Source organism: Phyllostomus hastatus, unplaced genomic scaffold (assembly GCF_019186645.2).
Source record: "Phyllostomus hastatus isolate PE091 unplaced genomic scaffold, TTU_PhHast_1.1 phas_scaffold_60, whole genome shotgun sequence".
Taxonomy (NCBI): Eukaryota; Metazoa; Chordata; class Mammalia; order Chiroptera; family Phyllostomidae; genus Phyllostomus; species Phyllostomus hastatus.
Window position 1 is genome coordinate 13,321,143 of NW_025334038.1, and position 25,942 is coordinate 13,347,084.

A 25,942-nucleotide genomic window follows, 5' to 3' on the forward strand; every position below is an offset into this window, starting at 1 on the left:
AAGAAGACAGTCTGGTCTATGCTATGCTAATTTAGGGAATTGTAACACTACCAGGAGTTACTTTGTGTATAGCCTTAAGCTTGTTTCAAGAGTTTGTTATTTTTGACCAAGACATACTAGTATTATAGCAAAGAGACCCCTTCCTCTATCATTACATAATCTACTTGTAATTTTATGGCCCCCTCCAAAACAAAATTAAGCACTCATATTGTATATTATGGGGTGGGGATAGAAATGAGAGAGCAATAAATTTACATGTCACTTGCCACCTTTTGTCTTGGTGTGTTTAGCTCTTATTGACCTTTAAGACCTTGGGCATTATGTTTTTCTTGGCCTGAAAACTTTGCATGATAAGGTACCTTGGCACTTGGGTCCTTTCTATGTTCTGCTTAACATCTAAGTATTAGATCCTGCTGCAACTAAGAGGAGGATGAAACACATTCTAAGACCTTAAGTGATAAGGTGGCCCTGTTTACTAGATAGCATAAGGAAAACAGAGGACACAGGGGCTAGCATATTGTAAATGCTAATGTCAGAGAGCTTAGACATGGCCAGGGGCTGACACGCGTCTGACTCCAGATCCCCTGTGTGTAAGTAGAGCCCGTTCTGATTAAAGACATAGCAACACACACGAATATTGCCAAACATCAGGTGCAGAAGTCTTTCTGGAAAGGGGAAGCTCAGAAGACCTACCAGAACCTTCTACCACCTCACCAGGAGGCAGCAGCTTTCATGTAAAACTGGTTTTTCTGCCTTGTACGTGGCCATGTGAGTGTGAAACAAAATATAAGATAGCGCTAGTGAAAGGTGACAGTGACCAATGTGAAGTAAACCTCTTAAAAGATCTCAAGGGAGAAGCTGCATGGCTGATGGTATAATATAGACCGTGTGCCCTAGACTGTGTGGTATTACTACACAGAAAAGCCAGTTTGTAAAACATTGTTTCAATAGTTGGGTCTGGCACTGAGTAGATAAACTCTTATAATCCACCCCTCCTTGACACTGGTATATATGAATATTATGGGTAATCTAGAGATTCTTCACAAAAGTTAATCTATGCAGACTCATGATGCCAAGAGATAGTCAACTGCAGCTCACTTAATTCCCTTGTGACACAACCCTATGTGACCAGCCTACTTCTCCTTAAGATCTCCCTAGGGACCTGGAACCAATTTTAGATGTTCTAGATAAAAATCATTTTTCCTTGAGAAAACTCTGGGGGTTAGTTAATGAATCTGTTTATATGAGTACTGAAGCCAGGGAAAGAGCCAAGAAAAAGAATGGCAGGTAAAAGCTGGCTAGATCCTCAGCTTCCTTTGCCCATTGGAAGAGTTAGTACTGAGGTTGACATGTCATGAAGGGATGATTGTTCACCACCTGCTTTAGCCCGAAACTGTGCAGTATGGGAAACTGAACACTTTATGCATGTGTTCACTTACTTTATTGATCTTAACAATCTGGTAAAATATACTCTTTAAAAACTAGACCATAGTGAGTATGGTAACCATGTCCTCTAAGAGTTTTTTTTTTAAAGATTGTATTTGTTTTTTTGGTTTTTTGTTTGTTTGTTTTTAGATAGGCAAGGGAGGAAGAAAGAGAGAGAGTGAGAAACATCAATGTGCGGTTGCTGGGGGCCATGGCCTGCAACCCAGGCATGTACCCTGACTGGGAATGGAACCTGCGACACTTTGGTTCGCAGCCCGCGCTCAATCCACTGAGCTATGCCAGCCAGGGCTTCCTTTAAGAGTTTTTAATAGTGATGTTTGCACACATTATCCCATATATATAGTTATGACTTTTTTGTTTATTTTTATATTTTCTCTCCTTTGGAATGGATACCACCTATAAAAGTATTGTACCTGGCTCATAGTAAATTCTCAGTAAACAACGTGTGGATGAATGAATAATGAATGCTCAAATGTTGGCCAGTTCTAGAATAATATTATGCACAAGCTACTTTATTCCATGCCTATACTTATTATATAATGTATACATGGAAGATTCAAAGTCATTTCTTAAATTTCTTATAAAGAACAGGTGAAGTTGGTATCACCAAGGAGATCAAATAGGGGCACTTACTCAGGGAAATGGTGGACACACCAAACTTGAGGTGATGTAGTTCCCAATGACCTCCTTGCTTCCACTAGCTATATATCTGGTTTGCCAGCCAAGAAAAATTACTGTTGTCATTAGTTATAAGAGCAGCTCCAAAAAAAAAGTGAGGAATTAATTCAGGTCTGTATTTGGAAACGTTTGCCTTGCAGAACAAATTGGCATGTGCTATACTTACCATGTCTTCTACATCTTCCATTTACCACAGCACCTAACATGCTGCACATAATAGAGACTCAACAAATGACTGTCAAATTAATTATTTAGGAATTTTTAATGAACTAAACAGCTTTTCTTTTTTTTAAGATTTTATTTATTTATTTTTAGAGAGGGAAGGGAGGGAGATAGAGAGAGAGAGAATCAATGTGCGGTTGCTGGGGGGTTATGGCCTGCAACCCAGGGATGTTCCCTGGCTGGGAATCAAACCTGCAACACTTTGGTTCGCAGCCCACGCTCAATCCACTGAGCTACGCCAGCCAGGGCTACAGCTTTTCTACAGCACTTCAGCAATAAAGGGGTCATGAACTGGGAACTTTAGGAGAACCTGTTTTAGAAAAAAAACAAACTGTGCTTTGTTTCAAAGTTTGTATAAATTGTTTCAACAGAAGGAAACTGGTGCCTTTTTATTGAGTCCATCTTTTACTGATGCATAATGTTTCCTGAGTCCCTACTGTGCCACTTTAAGTCCTCCTGGATGGAAGATTTGTTCCTCTGTTGGTGTAAGAAAGTTAACATACCACTAAGTGCTGTGCATAGCGATAGAACTCTATCAATAATGCATATGTGGAGTTTGGCTAGCAAAACCATCTGCTGAACAGCAAAGAGCTTTGCACTTCAGAGTAGCTTTCCATAATCAATAGTCCCACTCGATTCAATAAAAAATTACTAGAGCATAAAATGTATAAAGCTTGATTGGTTCCCTTTATTTTGGTTGTCTGTTCAGCAAAAAAAAAAGAAAGAAAAAAAAAGAAAATTACAAGTTGATTCTTTCTAAATGCATTTACAACTTTAAAAGGACAACAGACATTACCATAAATTAGTCATGCTGCAGTAACTAATTTTTAACATACACACATTTAATATGAATTCTTTGCACCAGCATTTCAAATCCAAGTATGTTTGCAAATCTATATGTGGTTAGTCAAAACATGACTATTAACTAATGCAATTATTCTTTCAATCTGTCATCATTAAGTCACTTAAGATTCTACTCCATGTCGCTTTGCTTGAAGTCTAAGCCTTTACAAGACAGAGAAAAGAAAATCACGCTTCTCAAGCAACTCTAAGCCTTATGAAAGTAACAAAGTATGCATTCTAATGGGCAGAGTTGCTATAAAACTTGTATGGTTCTGCTGTCCAATCATTGTTAAAATCACTTTATGTCACATTAGTAGGACAGAGGCCTTTTAAAAATAGTTGCTAAATGTGCCTACTTTTCTAATTTTGACTTTACTAATTTAAGACATCACTTCTCATTACTTCACAGCAACTAATAAACTCCTTACTTATTCTCCTCTTCCCCTCTTCCAGGATAGTTTGATTATAGGATTCCTTAGCTTACACAGCAGCACCCTCAGGAAGACAAGTGGGGTACCCTGCAGGAGTAAGCTTTTCTAATCCAGAAGTTGTCACTTATCTCTTGATAGTAATATGTACTTCCACCATTCCACCATTAGAAGATTCCTTTTTTGACTTAATCTTGGTTTCTTTTTTCAAGCTATATATTACTCCTTAGAAGGATAACATTTATTATTAACTGTTAATGTATGATGTAAATACATTTATTAACCATTTCCTAAGAGTAGACTAAAATTATGGGGAATGTACAATGAAATTGGGTGATTAGTCTCAGGCATGGAAAAATATTCAGAAAGCATATTCTAGGGGGGAAATGAAGAAAAACTGAATTTCAGAGTTCTAATACGTGGTTGCCCTGATGTTCTGGTTTTTGTCCCCATTCCTGGGCTGTCTTACCTGAGAATTTAGTGCATACAAATTGTGCTACTAATACTGAGAGCAAAGACAGTTTTCTTTCTTTCTCTCCCATCCACACTTAGTGGTTGTCTGCACCATCGTGGTCTATCCAGAATCTACTCACTTCCCACCCATTGGCTATGACTGCTTCAGTTGAAGCCACTATCAACTTTTCTGGAGCTGCAAAGGCCTCCAAACTTGTCCCCCTCCTTCACCTCTCCAGAGTCTAGTCACTCAGTATCCAGACTCGTCCTTTAAAACTGAAATTGCATCATCATGTTACTGTTCTCCTCAAAACTTCCTAATAATTTGCTAGTGTATTTGGAATAATGCAGTTCTTACTCTGCCTACAAGGTGCTCTGTAGCCTGGCTCTTGACTACTCCTCATTTTCTATGATCCTCCTGCTTCTCTCTCTTGACTTGCTTGTCCCAAACACACTCACTTCAGTACTTTCCAAGAAAATGCCAAGCACTGTCCCTCCCTGGGATTTTGAACAAGCTCTTCTCTCTGCCTGGAATACTCCTTGCTCACTTATTCTTGTACTCACTCCATCATTTTATACAGTATTCTGAGGACTTCCCTCGTCATGGCACTGAAATAGCTTTCTTCATCTTTCTTCCCTGCATTATCCATGCTGTGTTATATACTGATGCATTTCTTTCTGTCTGCCCTTGCAGAAGGTAACCTCTTCAAGGTCAGGGACTTTGTTTTGCTCACTGCTATGCATTTCTGTTTTCTGAAATTGTGTCTGGCATATACTTAGCACTCATGAATTACTTACTGAAAGAACAGATGAATTAACACATGGTTGAGTTGAGTGATTCAATTACTATTTGGGCAGGCTTATTTCTTTTTTCATGAATCCTGACTTTTACTTACTTCCTGTCTTCAGTCTATCATACATATATTTATAATGACAAAAATGTCCTTGTATGAATTATTTTACCTGTGCATTCAGTATTTGAGTTATTAGCATTCCCCTTTTCAGAGTTTTGGGGTTCAAAAATGTCTGACTGTATGCTCTCTCACTAACAGTGTGGACTCTGGAGTTGTTTTCATGTGAACGGATACTGGCAGGTTTACCTGAGATTCAGAAGCACCAGGGAGAAATGTGGGGAACCTGATTGCAGGGCCTTGAAAAGGCATTTTTCTTCAGAAAGTTGTTGGCTATAACTTTAGTAGTAATTCCAACTTTGATAATTATAGATTCCTTTATTTGGTTTCTATTTTGTTTCTGCTATTAACTTGAAAATATTTCCTGAATGCACTAAAATTTGACCCTATGTGACCACAGTGCTCTTAATTATAAAATGATTGGCTATAATGTATTCTCAAATTGTATTGTGTTTGAACTGGAAGAAAAATTATTTGGCATTGCAAAATGTTGGTCAGTTGTCACTGACAATATCTGTTTCACCAATAGAGGATTTGCCTTTGTTTTTTTGCATTTTTTGCTTTATTCTAGAACACTCTTCCTCATACCAAGACCAAAATTTGCTTGTCCTCATAATAACTAGGCTGATAGCTGAATTTCTTCCTGTATCCTCTGATAAGGTCTCATTGGTTTGCCATTCACTGTTTCAGTTTATGAGATTGTCATTTCATTAAGTGGATGTGCTTTAGAATCAGATAAACCTGATTTTGAATCCTGTCCTTCCACTTATTTATGTAATCTTGGAAGAATTATTTCTCCTTTATGCCAATTCTTCCATTTGTAAAAGGGGAAGTAGCATTTTCCTCATAGGGTTGTTGAGGCTTATATGAAGGAATGCACCTAAATTTGTAAGTGTACTTATTGTCTGATACAGAAAAGGCATGCGGAAAATATTGGTTGTTATTACTTAGGGGATATGTTATGATACCCTAGTAGCCCAAATACATTAATGACTTATCTGTCTTGTTCACCTGAACCCCTTGACAAAAGCAACGGGTCCTGCGCTGCAGTTACATTGGTAAGTGGCTGTGAGGAATGTCTGATGTCTTTCATTCCATGGCCATCTACTCTACTTGAGGCATTTCCTCAATCAATTTCAAGGTGTTGCTCATGCACAACAGGTAGTACTCTGACGTTTGAGAATCCTCACATTTCCCCTCCTAAGCAGAAGGACAAATGGGGGGGGGGGTGAGTTGAAAGGCATCTGAGTTGGGAGAGAGAGAGTGTAACAGACCAGGTCTGTAACATGGACTTCACCATTAGAGAGAGTGTCCCAGGCAGTCAGAAAGCCAAGTTGCTCCGAGGCTGGAGGACTCTCACGGTAACAACTTCTAAAGCAGAAGCTAGTGACATTTAGCTAAGTGAGCTCCTTTGATTTCTTATTCTGTCAGATCCTAGAGATACTTTCCCAGGTTGGTGGAGTTCAGGATGATCAGTTTTCATGGCTGCTGGGTGATTTGCAACTAAACATAGTGCTTTTGAAAAAATAGAGATAAAAGGATGAGAAAAGACTATGGAAAAATGCTCATTTTAAAAAGGAATATAGAAGTCCTTTACTGGAGTGCTTCTTTCTCTGTCACTTGCTGGGTTGGTATTTTCTCTGAGGTGGTAAACTATTCTGAGCAATAGTGATAATTGTCTTCTGTTTCTTTAGAGAATTTGTTGTTTGCAAGTGAATGGGACTTCTGTGTCTTTGCTTAATGAGCTACCAACAGGGTTTTTGTTACCTTATATAAAACCAAAGTCATTAAACTTTCCTTTTCATTTTTCTCTATAATGACTTCCAAAATTTCTCCATTGCTAACTTATAGGGTCATGGTAAATTAATTGAAAAAGCAATTCCTACAGAATGGGCCATTCCTTTCAAACAAGCAAACAAGTAACTCTGAATTCCTCTAATTCTAAACTTTGTTTCTTCTTATGCTCTTTGCTAACTTTGGTTCCTGGAAGTTAGACAATGGCATTCCTGAATCCCTGATATTAGGACTTTTGATAAATACAATGAAATCCTCATGAACAAAATGTGAATTGTGTGTGTATATGTTTGTGGGTTTTCTGTGGCATGAAGGGTGCAAAAGCCACATGTAGGAGGACATAGGAAGAAATTCATACTCATTGAGTATTTATGACATGCCAGGTTTAACATTTATATTATTACCCCATTTTATGGATGAGAAAACAGAACTGGGCCAAAGTCCCATAACTAGTACGTGGCAAGACCCAGGTCAGTTTCACTCTGAAACATTCTTGTTTCCCACACCACCCCATCCTCTTTTTACATATCTTATTTTCTTTGGAGCCTTGGAATCAGCTGCTGTATCTCACTTCCTTAACAGCCAGAGCCCCGCTTTTGTAGGAAACTTTTGTAGGAAGGGTGTTAAAATGAAGACTTAGTAACCATCTGCTCCAGCACAGCCCTACCTTACTGTATCTTGACCTGGAATGCAGTCACCTGTACCCTAAGATGCAGAGACAGGAGAAACTAGACTTGTGCTTCAGCGATTTGGAGAATATGAGTAAGGAGTTAATTCTGAGCGAGGTGAAAAGGCTTAGGAGCTTCACCTCCAGAGAAGGAGGACCTCTGTGAAGAACAAAACTTCTCTCAGTCTCTCATGCCCAGGAATTAGAAACATATTATTGTCTATATTCACTGGCATAAGCATGACCTGAATTCTGTACTCCAATCTCTTGCCAAGCCCACTCATTTCAAGCCTTGAAAAACCATATGATTGAAGGTGAAATAGTGAGCAGAGGGAGAACAACTGTGTTACAACAAACCCCAAAGGATTATCCATTTTTTTGCTGCAGTGGGCTTTCCTTGCTACAAGACTAATGATTTTTCAGCTTTCAAGCCTTTTAGAATGATGACATTTGTTATGAGAGGTTTGATCACTATTAGGTTTCTTACAGATTTGTTTTCTGGCTTTGACATGTTACTTGATTTCAATTTTACTCTAGTTTCTATAAGGCCATAGGCTTGGTGACATGTACTTATTTTTATTTATTGCTCTTTGTTTTCTTTTAAACATTCACAAAGCTGAGAGTTTTTACCTAAAATCTGAAATGGAACAGCAGATATGAAAATGTTTTTAGGTTTTGCTTATTGTTTCAGAAGTTAATGACTTCTGTTGGTGTTTATGTGAATGCCATAGAATTATGTTAATACTGTGGGCTTGAGGAATGCTGTAGTAATGGAACCAAATGACTGCTCGCCACCCCTCAGTCTGCATAGGCAAAAATTGCAGAGAGAGAGTCCGGTGGAAAGGCAAAAGGATTTTTTTAATTTTAAAAATGCACAGCACACTTCTTATAGAGTCCCCGCTCGCTGGAGGAGTGCAAAGGCAGCTGGCTGCGTGACCGCTGCAGTGGCTCTCTGCTGCTTTGCGCAGGGAGGGAGGGGTCTGTGGGAGGGGCATGCGGTTTGCCACCTTGCCGCACCATCTCCTGGGACCCGCCAGTCCAAGCCTCCTTCTTCTACCCTTCTTACCAGCCTCTCAGCCGCAGTACTCCTGATCAGGGCCCGAGTTCTGGGGAAGGCGCTTTGGCACTGGGGCCTACCCACCACCTTCATGCCTGGGCTATGCGCTGCAGGACCTCCACTAGCATTGGCCACAGGCAGATGGCAGCCACCACACTTCCAGTATGGAGAAGAGGTGTGGGGCTTGCCGGTCAGCCATGCTCCCTGAACCTGTGGGCCGAGCCTGTCCTCTGACTTCTTACCACAACCTGCTGTGCTCCTAACCAGGCAGGTCCTGGAACACTTGGCCAGCAGCACGGGAGTCCTTGTCCCTTGTTTCTTGAGGGTGTTACCTGAGAGGCTCAGGAACCTCAGCCCCCAGTTGCGGATCCACCAGTCAGGGTATAAGGGAGCTAAAATGTGCATTTTCTATGCGTTCTGCCTTTTAAAACTGCTCCCATAATCCCCCGTACAGTGGAAGTAGATGGGAGGGTATGTCCCTCCCACCCAATTGCCTTCCCAGCTTTTGGCACCAGCCTAAGTGCCTCTTTTGGGTGCATCATGTGTGTGACTTCCTGGCTGCCAGGGAGATGCACACATGTGCTGTCTTTGGTGCTTCTCCACCCCTCTCCCTATTTCCAGGGAGAGAGTCCACCTGTTACTGTGAGCCACAAAGGGAAATTCCGTCTGAGACAATTCTTCAGGTATGAGTGTAGTGGTGTTGTGGTAGTTTTGATTTTTGCCAGCAGTGTACAAACTCCATTGTGTTTTCACTCTTTGTTGGTATGTGTGTGCATGTCTATTAGTATGTATCTTAACCACTTATAAGCCAGGAGGACATATTGCTAAGTCAATTTAAATAACAGCATGACTGCATATGTAAAAAAAAGTACTCATTGATTAAATATAGGGTACTTTATTAACTCATTTTGAATACGTATACCTTTCTCCATGTGGGGTCAAACATAGAAATATTTTCCTTTACCAAGAAAGTTAAAATGTTAGAGGTCATTTCAATTCAAATTAATATATTCCCAACTTCACACATTCAGACCATATCCTACAAATTTAAAGATTTTACACAAAGTTATGTAGAATTTTTTGAAATGAATCCCCCTTACAAGTTCAGCTCCTATGAATTAGGCTCATTTGGTTTCTAACTCCTTCTAATTCTTTCTCTCTTGCAGGTTCAAAGCTGAGAAAAATCTACTGTTTATCTGTATTTCCTTCCTTAACTCTTCTTATCCTGTTAGGCTACTATAATTTTTTTTCTATCAAGTAAAAGGGATTTAGTATTCAAAGCTAGTAGACTTCTTTATCCATAGGCAAAGATTTGTTCTTAGAAAGAGAGATTATTATGCATACTTGGTGTCATGACTTAAGTTTCCTTTGGAATTTTCTATTTTTCTTATTTATTCTTCTTCTTTTAAATAAATCAAACCAAACAGGTATTCCTGGAGGACTTCTGAATGGAAAGAATGCCAAGTCTCTCTCCTCCTGGAGCAGCAGGACCCCCACTGGCACGTGATGGGACCCATTTGTGGAGGTGGCATCCAGACCCGGGAGGTATACTGTGCCCAGAGCACACCGGCATCCTTCGCACAGAGGGCCAAGGAAGGTAGGCAGTCAGTTCCAGGGACAGATGGTACTACTGACTGAACGGGAAATCAACTCCAACCCTATGTCCTCATATTCTTCTGGATACGATGGACCCTCAGCATTCACAAATTTAATATTTGTTTTGTTGAATATTTGACAATCATTTTGAAATTCTGCTACTTGCTATAATTTGAAATAGTTAAAAAGAATAGTAATAATGAAAACATCAACCTCAAAGGATCACTGTGAAAATGAAATGAGACAATATACCTAAGATCTGTAGCACAAATGAATACTACACTCTGAGAGGCTGGAGCGATTCAATTAGCGATGAAGGAGAAGTAGTGTTGCTTTGTTTTTTCCCCAACAGTGCTTTTTATATGTGTGAATTAGGAAATTTGGGAATTTCTACAAACGTACCACTTTTAAATGTCAAGGTCAGTGTCAAATTTATTGCATCATTGATGATTTCAGTCTTATGAAAAGAAGAAGGAGAAGGAGGAACTGGCAGGTGCCATGTCCTCCATGGCAGGCTTTCTCCTGGGCAAATGCAACCTCAGCACTAGTCCATTTGTTTCAGAGGTTGGGACAGTGATAACATACAGAAGCTGAAAACTGGCCCAGATTTATTTCAGTCAATTGATTGAAAATGAAGAGTAGACAGTAATGCTTCTACTCTAGAAGAAGGTGTGACCTGTTCCAGCCACACTAGAGAACACAGAAATTCCCTCTGCAGAAGTGATCGAGGTGGGAATGTTTCCTTGTATGTACACATAAATTTTCTCCTGTGGAATTTAGTTAGGGAGGTAAGATGTGAGTTTACTTGCTATGTAAATGTATCTGTTTTATTCTGTAAAGCTTTTCAATCAAGTGCCTTTTTTGACATGGCCTCTCAGTGTTCCAGGGGCATCTGTCATCATAGCCTTGGATGATGTACCTTGTAACTCAGAGGAACAATCTTTACAGACTCCTTAAGCATTTGCTTCAACAATTGAAGTTACTGCCATGTTTATAGGGCTAGAGCTATTTAAAAATGACAGTTAAATTTTAATGTCACTTTGGGAACATCACAATTTAGATACATTCTGTTCCAGAAAAAAACATGATTATGCTTACTCCTGTGAATCTGGAAGAACAGAATTTAGGTAAAAAACTTCAGCTTATTTTTTTAGACGTTGGTGATTTTTCTATTCTACCTTCTCCTTCTCCCCTTTTACTGGTTGTCTATAGTTCTAGGATATTCAGGGGTCAACATATAAATGAAAATTTATGACCTATCTATTTTCAGCTTCAACTTTTAGTCTTGACATTTTCATCTTCCTAAAGTTTCTTCAGTGAAAATAGGTTTACTTATGGGTCACCTATTTCTAAAGTTTCTGCAACCTTAATCTTTCCAGCTTTCTTAATGGAAACATATTGGGCAGGAAGATTGTAATTAGGAAGAAGATGAAAAAATGGTGTCGTAGAGTTGGAAATCGCAGGCTGGTGAGGAGGTTAAATAGTGGAGGGGTGTTAAATACAGATTTAGCAGCCTTTTAAACCCTGCAGCAATCTGCTTCAAGCATTGAAAAGAGGGGAAAAATCTTAGGCCAAGTTACTCTGCCAGATTAGTATGTGGGTTCCCATGAAAATAAAAAGTACTTAGAAAGCCCTATACCTGGTAGCCCAGTTCTTGGTGGGGATGGGGGTGTCTTAGATGTGGGTGTGTGGGGATTGGGTGGGGGTGTCTTAGATGTGGGGGCAAGATGGAAATACATCAGTTGTGTATACCAAGACCATTTACTCTTGTACAAAGTTGAATACAATGAATCAAACTATTTTGCATTGGAAAATACAGCACGGCCACAATTGCATAAAAAGCATGGTATAGCTTACAGTTTACCTTTGTAGATATTAATAAAGGTTTTTTTTTATTTTGCTCTTATATGGAAGTGAACCAGAAAGATTGTTCAGCCATTACTTTCCTTTCTTACAAATGTTTTCTTTTCCTACTGTTCTCATTTATAGATATACCTTGACAAATATGGCAACAAGAGAATTTCTTCGGGTTCAAGTTAAACACAAGAGAATAATTGAATTGTCATTGTTAGGGACCAATAAGTGTGTTTGCTCAATTAAAGTGACAGAATGTAAATAATTCTAACCTTTTCTGCTAATGCAGGAAGAAGGCCAAAATTGATGACAATTTTGCATTTCAATTTTTGTGAACATCTTTTTTATTATTAAATTAGATTTTGAAGGGAGAAAGAATTTTAACAGCACCAATTTTGGAAACTCTTTTGTTACTCACAGCCATCTTTCCCACAACATTAATTTCTCCTTAGACTCCAGGATGGTCTGTTCATTCTCTGGGGTGGAGTTGCTTGACTTTTCTTCCCTATAAAATCTTACCATGCACTGAGTTAGTTGCACCACTGCTTTCTAAGAACCTGATTGTAGAGAAATCAGCAATCCTGGAGAGTTGGAGAGAAGAAAAGATTTATTTCTATGTATCTATATGCAATAGAATGCAATAGAATTTTCAGATGCCAGAACAGGGTTGGGTGAAGAATGCTAATTCTCTCCCTAGGGCCTTCAAGTCTCTTGCCTGGGCTGGATGCTGCAGCTTAATTTTGTTTTATGGTGACTTAGTCATTCTGATGTCCCCATCTCCATTTGACCCAATTCATGGTGTTTGTAGGAAGAGTATAATAACAGTTATGGCATATTTACCTGGTTCTGTTGTTCAGTGTTCATATGATATTTTAGCTGCAGTCAAACCAGTGCTGTAACAATCAATATGAGAAATACTACCAGTTATCGTAGCCAAGCCAATAGAATTAGGGATAAAAATACAAAAGAGTATTTATGATTTTGCTTACAACTTATTATTGTAGGGAAAATTGTGTTTCTCTTTTATAATTCAGAAGCACCAGCAAGAGTGATGTTTAGAAGCAAAGTTCAATCCAAGCAAATCTAGAAGCTTGGATTTCGTGAGACCATTTTCTTTTTTGCCCTTTTCTTAAATGAAATTAAAGCTACTTAGTGTGCATTCAAGGGTGATTTCTCAGGAGATAAACATTGAAACAAGAAACACACTTTTAAAATCTAATAAATAAACACTGGGGCAAATCATTCTATTTATAACAATATTGCCTAGAGACTGGATCAATAAATATATAAATATAGAGGGAAACAGCATAAAGATAGAATGTATTCATTAGGTGAAGAAAAATAAAACCAAAACCCTACAAAAACTAAAAAATTGGGAGAAGGTATTGGTGTGGTTTTAATTAAGCAGACCACTATCTATTTGCTCTTTTGTTTTCCTACTTTGGATAGATTATTTGACATCAAACGGACAAAGTTATTTTAAAAATGGAATATGCTGGCCCTGGCTGGTGTAGCTCAGTGGATTGAGCTCGGGCTGGGAACCAAAGTGTCCCAGGTTCGATTCCCAGCCAGGGTACATGCCTGGGTTGCAGGCCATAACCCCCAGCAACTGCACATTGATGTTCCTCTCTCTCTCTATCTCCCTCCCTTCCCTCTCTAAAAATAAATAAATAAAATCTTAAAAAAAATAGAATATGCTTTAGCTTGGAATTGTTGAATATATTAGTTCACCCCTGCATTGCAGTAATATTCAGTGGTTCTTGAAAGTCCTAAGTCTTTCTCATGCTGGGCTCAGAGTTGGTATTAAGGAAGTGCATGATCAGACAAGGGAATGTTTTGGAATGTTGCAGTACATGAAGACCTTATATATTTTCAATCCAACTAGTGTATGAACACTTGATATGTTTTGGTTCTAGATTTTATTCTGACATCTATGGAACTTTCATAAGCCACATAAATGTTCCAGTCTTCTAATATATTAAATTGGTTTTAAATATATTGGTGAGGTAAGTAAAAGGTGTATGGCTATCACACATTCATTTTTAAAATATAATTTATGTACTAACTATGTTTTAGGCTATGTACTAGACACTATTATCAAGTTACCCTTCTTTAATTTATAGTCTCTTAATTAGAATGACAGTTGAACTAACAATTAGGCTATTGTGTCTATACACAATACATTATATATGTGTATATATACACGCATATAAAAATGATCACATTAATAATGTGATAATTACGTATATATATTTTCTATATATGTATACTTTATGTGTAATACATACATGCTTTATTTATATACAGATATATTATATATATTATATACACACACACATACATACAGGGTGGGGCAAAAGTAGGTTTATGTATATCATGGTCAAAGCTGTGTTATAATGGTGTCTGTGAGAGGTCTTCATAAAGGAGGTGATGCTTAATGAGAGTTTGGAAGATCAACAGGAAAGAATGCTGTAAGTGGGGCAGGGAGGACATATGGAAAAGAATGGAGGTGTTTATACTCAGGGGTAGCATGTGCACTGGTGTGAGGAGAACACAGGGAATAAGGGAACTACACTGACACTGGAAAACCAGGCCTTGGGGCTATTCTGGAGTTAAGACTCTTTATTTACTTATTTACTTACTTACTTATTTACTTATTTATTTATTTTTAAGAATTTATTTTTAGAGAGAGGGGAAGGGAGGGAGAGAGGAGAGAAACATTGATATGAGAGAGAAACATCCATCAGCTGCCTCTTGCACGCACCTCAGCGGGGGATTGAACCCATAACCCACGCATATACCCTGACAAGGAATCGAACTTACACTTTGTGGGATGATGCCTGACCAACTGAGCCACACCAGTCAGGCCAAGACTATTTTTGAGACTATGGGTACCCATTGCAGTCTTTTTTCTTCTGTTTTCACTGTAGGCTTTTAAGCAGACATCTCATATTAGCTGTATCTAAAAATGTAGAAATGTCAGTATGCTAATAAAATTCTCATTAGTGGTCATGTCCTATTTGCAAACTTACCTGAGTATCCAAGAAGTTTTTAGATATGAAATAGAGTAATTTACATTATGAACAGACTAACAGATTTGTTAAGGGGCAATTGAATGAGATATTTCATCATCATTTGAGGGTCTAGAAATGTCCTTTGCCTATCTTTAGAAATTGGTTTTAAAGTCAATAAGCTCATTTGGGTGTGAGAATAGTGTCAGGAAAATAATGCACTTAGAACTTCCCTTAGTGTTAACCCTTACAGAGAAATGAGGCTGTTTAAAGGGGGTTATACAGGCATTTTCTCTTGCTTTATGCTAACAGGGAGATAACTGGATGAAATAATCTTTGCTAATTAACAGCAGGAAATTTGATGGCATTTCACTTGAGACCATGAAACAGAAGGGCACTGGCCTGTAAACTTTCCATCTTGGAAACATACTCAATATATATGTTCGTATATGTCAGATAATCTCTCCAAAATTCCAAAAGTGGGAAAGCTGAGTAAAATGTAGAAAAAGAACATTGAATGCTTAGAGCCAATTAGGTCACTAGGAGTTTAAAATGAAGATTGGATTCTACTGGTTCCATTTTATTGCATTTGTATCTCAGTGTAGTGATTTTTTAATCAAGTGTAACAAACTTGTTTTAGTGCGCTATAGCAAGTGTTTATTGAGTTACTGCGCTTAGCAGAAATATTGAAGAGTTCCTACTCTAAGCATTCATTAAATTATCAGGCTGTTCTTGACATTAAAATTTTCTTAATTTATTTAGCTCAAGGTGTAATTCACATGATTGAAACGAGAGCAGGAAAGAACAGCTCTGGGGGGGGGGTGCAGAAAATATAGAGGCAGGATATTTCAAGAGAAAGTCTTGCATGGAGTAAAGGTTACTCCTGGGGAGTGGGGGTTGGGGGTTGCTTGTGAAGAAATGGGCCTTTTCCATAACATGTGAGTCCTGCTTAATTTTATCTCTTAAAGAGAAAGCATACATTTTCTTCTTTGTGCATTATATTTTATATTTATTCAAAACTAACATAACTGAATTAATGATTTAATACTGTGTGGTACTGAAACTAAAGCACATGGCATCAAGGGAGCAAGATTGTCAAGGAGTAAGAAGTAGATGTGTTTGGAATTTTTCCAATGGTTTTACTAGTAATATCTGAGCTTTCCTAATGCTATTGCACTAACTCCTCAACCCTGAAACACCACATCACTTTTTGCCTGGTTTCTAGCCATTGATGTGTATATCTTTGTCATCCATTAAGCGGTAAAGGCCTTAAAGATCAGTCTTGGGGTCCTTTTTCTTTGTGTTTTTAAGTATCTGTGCCTGGCCTATAAATGGCAAATTGCACATGCTTATGGATTTCAAAATGATAACCTTCTCAAATGAGACAGTGACAATGTTCAGTTTTGGTGAGTTGCTTTGCTTTTGGGGTAGCACAAAGAAAGAAATGTTTTACTGTTGACAAAAGCAAAGTGATCTGCTATCTGGATACAAGCATGCCAAGGCCAGCTGGTCTAGAGGACCTGGAGTGGAATCAGATAAAATAGGAAATATGGGGATCCTAGAGGGGTGGAAATGGTCCATGGGAAAAGACTGGGGAGAAGTGCAGAGGAGGGAAAAACAAGGAGGGCCACTGGACTAGAGAGACCAGTTTGGACTGAAATGATGTCTTTGCCCAGTGTTCTTGGCCCATGACACTAGGTAGTTGATTTTTGAATAATTTCCAGAGTGAAATATACCCTTCTTTTGTTCTTCAGAGAAGACATGATGAAAACCACAAATGATTTAAAACTACTTACTTCCATCAATGTTACTTTTTATTTTTTTAACAGTCTGTGAGGGGTTATGAGACAGTCACAATGACTATGGGCAAGAGATAAGAGAAAATGGGGATTTTGGAGAAAGAGAGATAAAACCAGTGGATTGTGGGGAACATTGTGTTGGTTTGTGAAGGAAAAATATGTGAGCCTAAAGAAAGGGCATGGCTTAGATAAGCGTTTCCGTGAGAGGCACAGAATCCCAGGTGAAGCAAACCATATGAGTAAAGACACAGAGGTGGAAAGTCCTAGACCATGATTAGGGTGAAATCAGTCAACATGTTGCACCTGAGTTGGGGTGGATGAAGGTAAGTGCTATGGACTTAGGGCAGCAGTAGAATTCCATGGTCTTGGGCCTGCTGATGGTCAGATCATGAGATGGTGGGACTGAATTATTCCACTCCTCATCCCTGTCCAACAGTGAGCTCCAACAAGACTGAACATTTTCTTTCATACTCTGGTCAGCCAGTCTCTGTCTGACCATTGACCACCATCCTAAGATCTCCATCATTTTCCCACACCCTGACATACTTAATTCTTGACTCAGACCTATTACCTTGATAACTGATACCCTACTTAGAAACTGTTTCTTCTAGGAACCCAGGTGACAACATAGGATCTCTTTGGTTCAGCCATTGAAGCACGTTATTTCAATGCATTATAATTGCTTGTTTGTTTGCCCTGTTAACTGGGCTACTGGGCACAGCCGAAGAGGTTAGGGACCACATCTCTGTTGTTCACCATCGTTTCCCCAGCAATTAGCATGGTATCTAGCACATAAAAGATGCTTGTATTGAATTCAAGGCTTTGCCCCTTCTCTATTTCTTTTACCATCTTTTTTTCTTTCTCCTGGTTGATTCTCTGCAAGCATGCACTTACCAGTCCACTTTCAGACTTGGATGAAACACCATATTATGGTGCATGGGATCAAGCTTGAGTAGCAGCTGAGGAGTTGGATGTTGCAGCCTTGAAAACAGAACCTGGAAGTACAGGAGACTCAGCTTCTTGAGGACTAAAATTTCACCAAAAATATGATTTAGGAGAGAGCTAGGCTCTTCCTAGAGCACCTGTATGTTATGCCAGTATATTCTTGCAGCCCTTCCAGAGAAATATATGTTCCAAATACACAAATCTGCTATATGTCTTTATGGTTTAATGTGAAAAGTTTAGTCAGCACAATAACACAGTGCAGAGCCCCACATTCTTTTTTTCTTAATTTTAGTTGTTCAAGTACTGTTTTCTTTTTACTCCCATCCCACTGCACCCCCGCAGTTCTCCCTAACTCCCTCCCATTTCCACCCCTACCCTAGTTTTTGTCCATGTGTCCTTTATACTTGTTCCTGTAAACCCTTCCCCTTTTCCCCTGAAATTCCCTCCCCTTGCCCCTCTGGTCACTGTCAGCCTGTCCTGTATTTCAGTGTCTTTGGTTATATTTTGCTTGTTTGTTTGTTTTGTTGTTTAGGTTCCTGTTAAAGGTGAGAACATATGGTATTGGTATTTGTCTTTCACTGCCTGGCTTATTTCGCTTAGCATAATTCCTTCCAGTTCCATCCATGCTGTGGCAAAGGGTAGGAGCTCCTTCTTTCTTTCTGCTGCATAGAATTCCATTGTGTAAAGGTACCATAGTTTTTTGATCCATTCCTTTGCTGATGGGCACATAGGTTGCTTCCAGCACTTGGCTACTGTAAATTGTGCTACTATGAACATCGGGGTGCATAGGTTCTTTTGTACTGGTGTTTTAGTGTTCTTAGGATATAGTCCCAGCAGTGGAATTGCAGGATCAAAAGGCAGATCCATTTCTAGTTTTCTGAGGAAGTTCCATACTGCTTTCCATAGTGGTTGTACCAGTCTGCAATCCCCCCAACAGTGCACTAGGGTCCCTTTTTCTTCACAACCTCTCCAACACTTGTTGTTTGTTGCTTTGTTTATGATGGCCATTCTGACCAGTGTGAAGTAGTATCTCATTGAGGTTTTAATTTGAATCTGTCTGATAGCTAGTGATACTGAGCATCTTTTCATGTGTCTCTGGATCCTCTGTATGTCCTCCCTGGAGAAGTGTCTGTTCAAGTCCTTTGCCCTATTTTTAATTGGGTGCTTGTCTTCTTAGAATGGAGTCATGTAAGTTCTTTATATATTTTGGAGATTAAACCCTTGTCTGAGGTATCATTGGCAAATATGTTTTCCCATATGGTTGGTTCTCTTTTTATTTTAATACTATTTTCTTTAGCCATGCAGAAGCTTTTGATTTTGATGAGATCCCATTTGTTTATTGTTTCCTTTATATTCCTTCCTCTACGGGACATATCAGTGAAAACGTTGCTGCTTAAAATATCTGAGATTTTCTTGCCTATGTTCTCCTCTAGGACTTTAATGGTGTCACTTATATTTAAATCTTTTATCCACCTTGAATTTATGTTTGTGTATGGTGTAAGTTGATGCTCGAGTTTCTTTTTTTTTTTGCACGTAGCTTTCCAGTTCTCTCAACACCATTTGTTGACGAGGCTATTTTTACTCTCCATTTTATGTTGCTGCCCCCTTTGCCAAACATTAATTGACCATAGAGACTTGGGTTTATTTCTGGGCTCTCTGTTCTGTTCCACTGGTCCATGTGCCTATTTTTACGCCAGTGCCAGGCTGTTTTGATTACAGTGGCCTTGTAATACAGTTTGGTATCAGGTATTGTGATCTCTCTTGCTTTGCTCTTCTTTTTGCAGCAGTTGTTCAGGGTCATTTATGGTTCCATATAAATTTTTGAAGTGTTTGTTCTATGTCTGTGAAATATGCCATTGGTACTTTAATAGGTATTGCATTGAGTCCATAAATTGCTTTGGGTATTATGGACATTTTGATGATGTTAATTCTTCCAATCCATTAACATGGTTTATGTTTCCATTTGTTTGTCTCTTCCTTGATTTCTTTCTTCAGTGTTGTGTAGATTTCTGCATACATGTCTTTTACCTCTTTGGTTAGGTTTATTCCTAGATATTTTATTTTCCTTCTTGTTATATCAAATGGGATTTTTTTTCTTGATTTCTGTTTCTGCTGTTTCATTGTTGGTATACAAAAATGCCTTTGATTTCTGGATATTGACTTTGTATCCCGCTGTTTTGCCAAATTCATTTATTAGGTTGAGCAGTTTTTTGGTGGAGTCTATAGGATTTTCTATGTACACTATCATGTCATCTGCAAACAATGACAATTTGGTTTCCTCCTTTCTGATTTGGATGCCTTTTGTTTCCTTTTCTTGTTTGATCGCTGTGGCTAAAACTGCCAATACTATATTGAATAGAAGTGGTGAAAGCGGACAACCTTGTTTTGCTCCTGATCTTAGTGGAAAAGATTTTAGTTTTTGCTCATTGAGTATGATGTTGGCTGTAGGTCTCTCATATATGGCCTTTATTATGTTGAGGAATGCTCCCTCTATTCCCACTTTGCTGAGTGTTTTTATCATAAATGGGTATTGTACCTTATCAAATGCTTTTTCTGCATCTATTGATATGATCATGTGGTTTTTGTCTTTGCTTTTGTTTATGTAATGTATTACATTTACTAATTTGTGCATGTTTAACCATCCTTGCATCCCTGCTATGAATCCCACTTAATCATGGTGTATGATCCTTTTAATGTATTGTTGGATGTGGTTTGCCAATATTTTGTTGAGGATTTTAGCATCTATGTTCATCAGCAATATTGGCCTGAAGTTTCTTTGTTGTGTCTTTAACTGGTTTTGGGATTGGGATGATGATGGCCTCATAAAAAGAGTTTGGGAATCTTCTATCATTTTGGATTTTTTGGAATAGTCTGTGAAGGATAAGGGTTAGCTCTTCCTTAAATGCTTTGTAGAATTCCCCTGTGAAACCATTCAGTCCAAGGCTTTTGTGTGTCTGGAGTTTTTTGATTACTGCTTCAGTGTTTTCTGCTGTTATTGGTCTGTTCAGGCTTTCTGCTTCGTCTTCATTGAGTTTTGGGAGATTATGTTTTTCTAGAAATTTTGTCAATTTCACCTAGGTTTTCAAATTTCTTGGCCTACAGTTCTTCATAGTAATTTCTTACAATCTTTTGTATTTCTGTAGTGTCAGTGTAATCTCTTCTCTTTCATTTCTGATTGTGTTTATTTGGGTCTTCTCTCTTTTTTTCTTGATGAGTCTGCTTAAAGGCTTGTTGATTTTGTTTATCTTTTCAAAGAACCAGCTTCTGGATTCATTGATCCTTAGAATTGTGCTTTTAGTCTCTATGACATTTAATTTTGCTCTGATCTGAGTTATTTCCTTCCTTCTTGCTCTGGACTGTCTTTGTTGTTGTTCCTTGAGTTCTTATAGGCATAGAGATAGGTTACTTGAAATGTTTCTATCTTTTTTGGGTAGGCTTGTATCACTATGAACTTCCCTCTCCAGACTGCCTTCACTATGTCCCATGAGTTTTGGGTTGTTGTGAGTTAATTTTCATTTGTTTTCAGAAACTTTTTGATTTCTTCCCTAATTTCATTCTTGACCCATTCATTGTTTAATATCATGCTATTCAATCTCCATGATTTTGAGGGTTTTGGGTTTTTTCCCTTGGGGTTGTTTTATAGTCTGAGTCCCTTGTGGTTGAACAAACTGCCTGGTACAATTTCAATTTCCTTGAATTTGTTGAGGCTTGCTTTGTGTCCTATCATGTGGTCTATCTTTGAAAATGTTCTGTGTGCATTTGAAAAGAATGTGTATTTAGCTTCTTTGGGATGAAGGGCTCTACCTACATATCAGTTAAGTCCATTTGATCTAGGGCATTATTGAATGCCACAATATCTTTGTTGATATTTTGTTTGGAAGATCTGTCCATTTTTGACAGTGGAGTGTTAAAAATCCCCTACTATAATTGTGTTGCTGTCAATATCTTTCTTGAAGTCCTCTAAGATTTTCTTTATGTATTTGGGTCTTCCTATGTTTGGTGCATATAGATTTACAATGTTTATGTCTTCTTGGTGGATTCTTCCCTTGAGTATTATGTAGTGACCATCTGGGTCTCTCTTTATGGCCCTTTTTTTTTGAAGTCTATTTTGTCTGATATGAGTATTGCTACCCCAGGTTTGTTTGCTTGTTTGTTTGTTTTCCTTTCTGTTTGCTTGGAAAATTTGTTTCCAGCCCTTCGGTTTCAGTCTGTGTAGGTCTTTTGTCCTGAGGTGGGTCTCTTGTAAGCAGCGTATGTGTGGGTCATGCTTTCTTATCCATTCAGCTATTCTATGTCTTTTGATTGGAGCATTTAATCCATTTACATTTAAGGTTATTATTGATAGATACTTATTTATTGCCATTTTTGTACCTGTGTTTCTCTCTCTCTCTCTCTCTCCTTCTTTCTCTCTCTTTCTCTTCCTTCCTTTCCTTAAAAAGTCCCTTTAGCATCTCTTGAAGAGCTGTTTTGCTGGAGGTGTATTCTTTTAGACTTCTTTTGTCTGCAAAGCTCCTTATTTTGCCTTCTATCTTGATTGAGAGTCTTGCTGGGTAAAGTAGCCTTAGTTGCAGGCCTCTGGTTCTCATTACTTGGAATATTTCTTGCCATTCTCTTCTGTCTTAGAGTGTTTCCATTGAGAAGTCAGCTGCTAACCTTACTGGGGATCCCTTGTATGGTACTTTCTGTTTCTCCCTTGCTGCCTTTAAGATTCTCTCTCTGTCTTGGAATTTTACCATTTTAATTATGATGTGTCTTGAAGTGGGCCTCTTTGGGTTCCTCTTGATTGGAACTCTCTGTGTTTCCTGGATTTGTGTGACTTTTTCTCTCATCAAATTAGGGAAGTTTCCCATCATTACTTTTTCAAATAGGTTTTCTATCACTTGCTCTTCTTCTTCTCCTTCTGGTACCCCTATTATATGGATATTATTATGTTTCATATTGCCCTGCATTTCTCTTAATCCCTCTTTATTCTTTCTGAGCCTCTTTTCCTTTTCTTGCTCTTTCTGGGTGTTTTGTTCTACTTTGTCCTCCAGCTCACTGATTTGATCTTCTGCTTCATCGATCCCGCTTTTGATTCTTTCTACTGTGTTCTTCAGTTCAGAAATTGTATTTTTCATTTCCTCTTGGCCCTTGTTGATAGTTTCTATTTCCTTTTTCATGTTGATATAGTTCGCAGTGAGTTCATTGCAGTTTCCCTTTTGTTTCTGGTAATTCATTGTGAGCTCATTGAGCTCGTTGAACTCAATATCTGATGGTTGAGTTGCCTCTATTTCATTTAGTATTCTTTCTGAGGCTTCCTCCTTTCCTTTCATTTGGGGATTATTTCTTTGACTCCCCATTGTTTGTGAGACTCTTCTTGTTAGCCTCATCTTCTTAAATTGATCTGTTCTGGCTCCCTGAGTTTATGGTGTGAACTTCTGTGGTAGAATACCTGTGAGATTGAGTGATGCAGTCTCCTTGATCTCCCAAGCTCACTGGTCTTCAGCTATCATTTACATTTGCTCTGTGTTTGGTTTTGGGTTTGCTTGTTGTTGGGTCTTTCTTTGGTGGTTCCTTCCCACCAGCTGGTTAAATCAGGGTCACTCTGTCCACTACCTGTTGTATTTTGTTGTGCTGGTGAGGGCAGGTTGTGTTCAAGCTGGTTCTTCCATGTGTACAAGGTTTTGAGGATTCTCTCTTGCTCTTGTTCAGTTGTTTTTACTGGGTAGTTTCTCCACTATCTAGTTGTACTTCTGGATAGGTCCTGGATTGAGGTTTATGTGATTTTCACTCTCTCCTTCACCTTCTTGTTGTTATCTGTTGGTGGTTCCTTTGTTGTTGTTTTTTTTCTTCCCGTGAGTATCCTGGTGTTCACCACTTCCACCTACTCTTTTTTGTGATCAGGTGGAGGGAGAAGGCAAAATGGTTTAAGACAGCAAGAGAGTATTCTATGATATTTACAGTAGAGAAAAGATAGGAGATCCTTTGGCTATGTGTACTGTTAATAGCAATCTTCCACCTAACTTGCCACTTTTTAGGAAGGATGGAAGGAAGATAAGAGTCTTGTTGGGGAGGGAAGGATTGTGAGTTGGATCTAGAAAGCAGTGAGGTTGTGGGAGGTCAGATTCTGAGGTGAGGTGAGAGTAATGGATAGTAAATAGGTGTAGTGTGTGAGAGAATAGAGTTAACCACTACAGTAATAGAGTTCAGAAACCCGTGAAGTGGGCTAAGATCTGAAAGGGATGTTGTGAAATATTTACAATTGTATGGAACAGCTATTATTTACAGTAACATTAGAGCAACAATCATATGACAGAATCTATGTGATATTGATAACAAGAATAGGGAGTACAGGATGTTGAGTAGTGTGCTAATGGAATAGAAGTGAAGTGAAGGACAGTAAATTAGCAATACACTATGAAAGACAGAACAGGGAAAACCTGTCAAATGATATAATATAACCAGCCAAGAAACAAAGAATATACAGAAAGAAGAGGAATACAAAAATACTATTAAAATAAAAGATGGAAGAATAATGAAAAAAATAATAATACAAATATGCAATAACTTGCAGGTTTTCTTTAAAAGCAAAGTGAAATTTGTCTCACTGTCTCAGCTGTTAGGATGCCCCCTCTTTGGGTCCAACTCTGGTCTTTTCACACTTCCAGTTTTGTTTTGTTTTTTTGTCTCACTTGTGGGTATTTTAAAAAAAAAGGAAGAAGGAAGGAGGAAAAGATAAAAGTGGAAAGAAAGGAACAAGGAATAAAACAAGAAATAAGGAAAGAGCAAAAAGGAATTGAAAGGTAAAAAACGAAAATTAAAACATAAAAAATTAGGTTAAAAAATTTTTTAAGCCTCTTGTTCGTTTCAAAGTAGCCAAACTGGTTTTTCTGGTCTTTCTGGCTGCAGCAAGCTGAGGGGCTATTGGTATGGCTTTTCTCCCTTCCGGATGTGCACTAAGTCAGCCTTGTGCACACTCTCCCCAGAGCTAGCCTGGTGCCTCTCCCTGGCGCCTTGGGTGTGGGATCCAGGCCTTCCTGAGAGCGCACTTTCCCTGGGATTACTGCTATGGGCTGGGGTGCAGGTGTGCACACACTCAGCCAGGCTGCCTCGGTCCCGTGGGTTTGGGTGCACACCCTTCCCAGTGCTATCGGGGTGCACAGGGCCTTATGTGCAACCTTCCACATGGCCTCGGGATCACTGCCTGGCTGGGTGGAGAGGAGGCCGGAGAGGCTGCTGCAGGAGAATTTCCTAAACAGTGTCTCTCTTTTCACTTTTTCTTTTTGAGAAATTCCTTCTATTGAAGTCTGCCGCTCTGTACAGCAGTCTGGCCTCTCCACAGCCCAATTCTCCAGCCAGACCTGTGACTATCGGCGTCAGGGCCCCTCCCTGTGTGACTCTCAACTCTCCCCAACCAGTGTCCACAGACTCTATGGGGGCTCACAGACCCTGCGTGTTTGCCACTTAGTCCTTATTCCCCTTTCTGCGACTTGAAGCAGCCAGGTCTCTTACAGTGCTGCTCAGACCTTGTTTGGCCAGGGAGGGAGCAGTTGCCCTGGCTCTCTCCCAAGGACTCTATGGCAGACCTGGCAAGTGCTGGGCCTGGGGCTGCAGCCTCCCTGGTCCTTGCACTGGTCCCTGGGACCTTATTGTCCTGAAGCACTCTCCTTACTATCTGGTTTTTCAGTGTCCGCTACAACTTTTGGTCTCTTATTTTCATATATGCTGGGGTACTGTTGGCTTTTTTTCTGTTCCTCCATAGCTCTGTTAGGTTTTTCTCCCATGTGTAGGGAGAAGTGGAATCTTCTCCCTCCTACCTCGCTACCATCTTCCTCCTAGACCCAGAGCCTCACATCCTTACTTTACTCCTGCTGTTTTCTCCCTAACACTGCCTGCTGGCTGAGTGACATGCAAATAAAGTATTAACAGCTTGATTCTCATTGTAGGCTCTGTTTTCTAGGGTACATCAGCTATAATAAAGCTCAATGACCTATGTGTCAAAACTAAAAATGAGAGGTAGTTTTCCAGAATTTATTATAATAGTCTACATGAGACCTAGTATGAGCTTTTCCCAGTTTATTTTTCTTCTCTTTTTATTTTCAACCTAATTTTTCCTCTTCTTCTGTTTCCTTTTCCTTATCATGCAATTCTTAAAATTTTTTCCTTTTGTCTTTCTTTTCCTCTTTAAAAAAAATCTGTCATAAATCTTCAGCAAGGACAATTAAGAACTGTGGTAGATTTCCCTGTAAGTAGCACATT

The 25,942-nt window shown here is 38.9% G+C and overlaps 1 protein-coding gene across 1 annotated transcript in view; it reads left to right on the forward strand.

Moving 5' to 3' along the window:
• The window catches only part of THSD7B (thrombospondin type 1 domain containing 7B), a 776,886-nt gene that overhangs the window by 203,001 nt on the left and 547,943 nt on the right, over positions 1 to 25,942 (forward strand). The window contains exon 4 of the mRNA XM_045826088.1: positions 9,927 to 10,096. Coding sequence (XP_045682044.1) covers positions 9,927 to 10,096 — 170 coding nt within the window. The remainder of the gene's footprint in view (positions 1 to 9,926; positions 10,097 to 25,942) is intronic.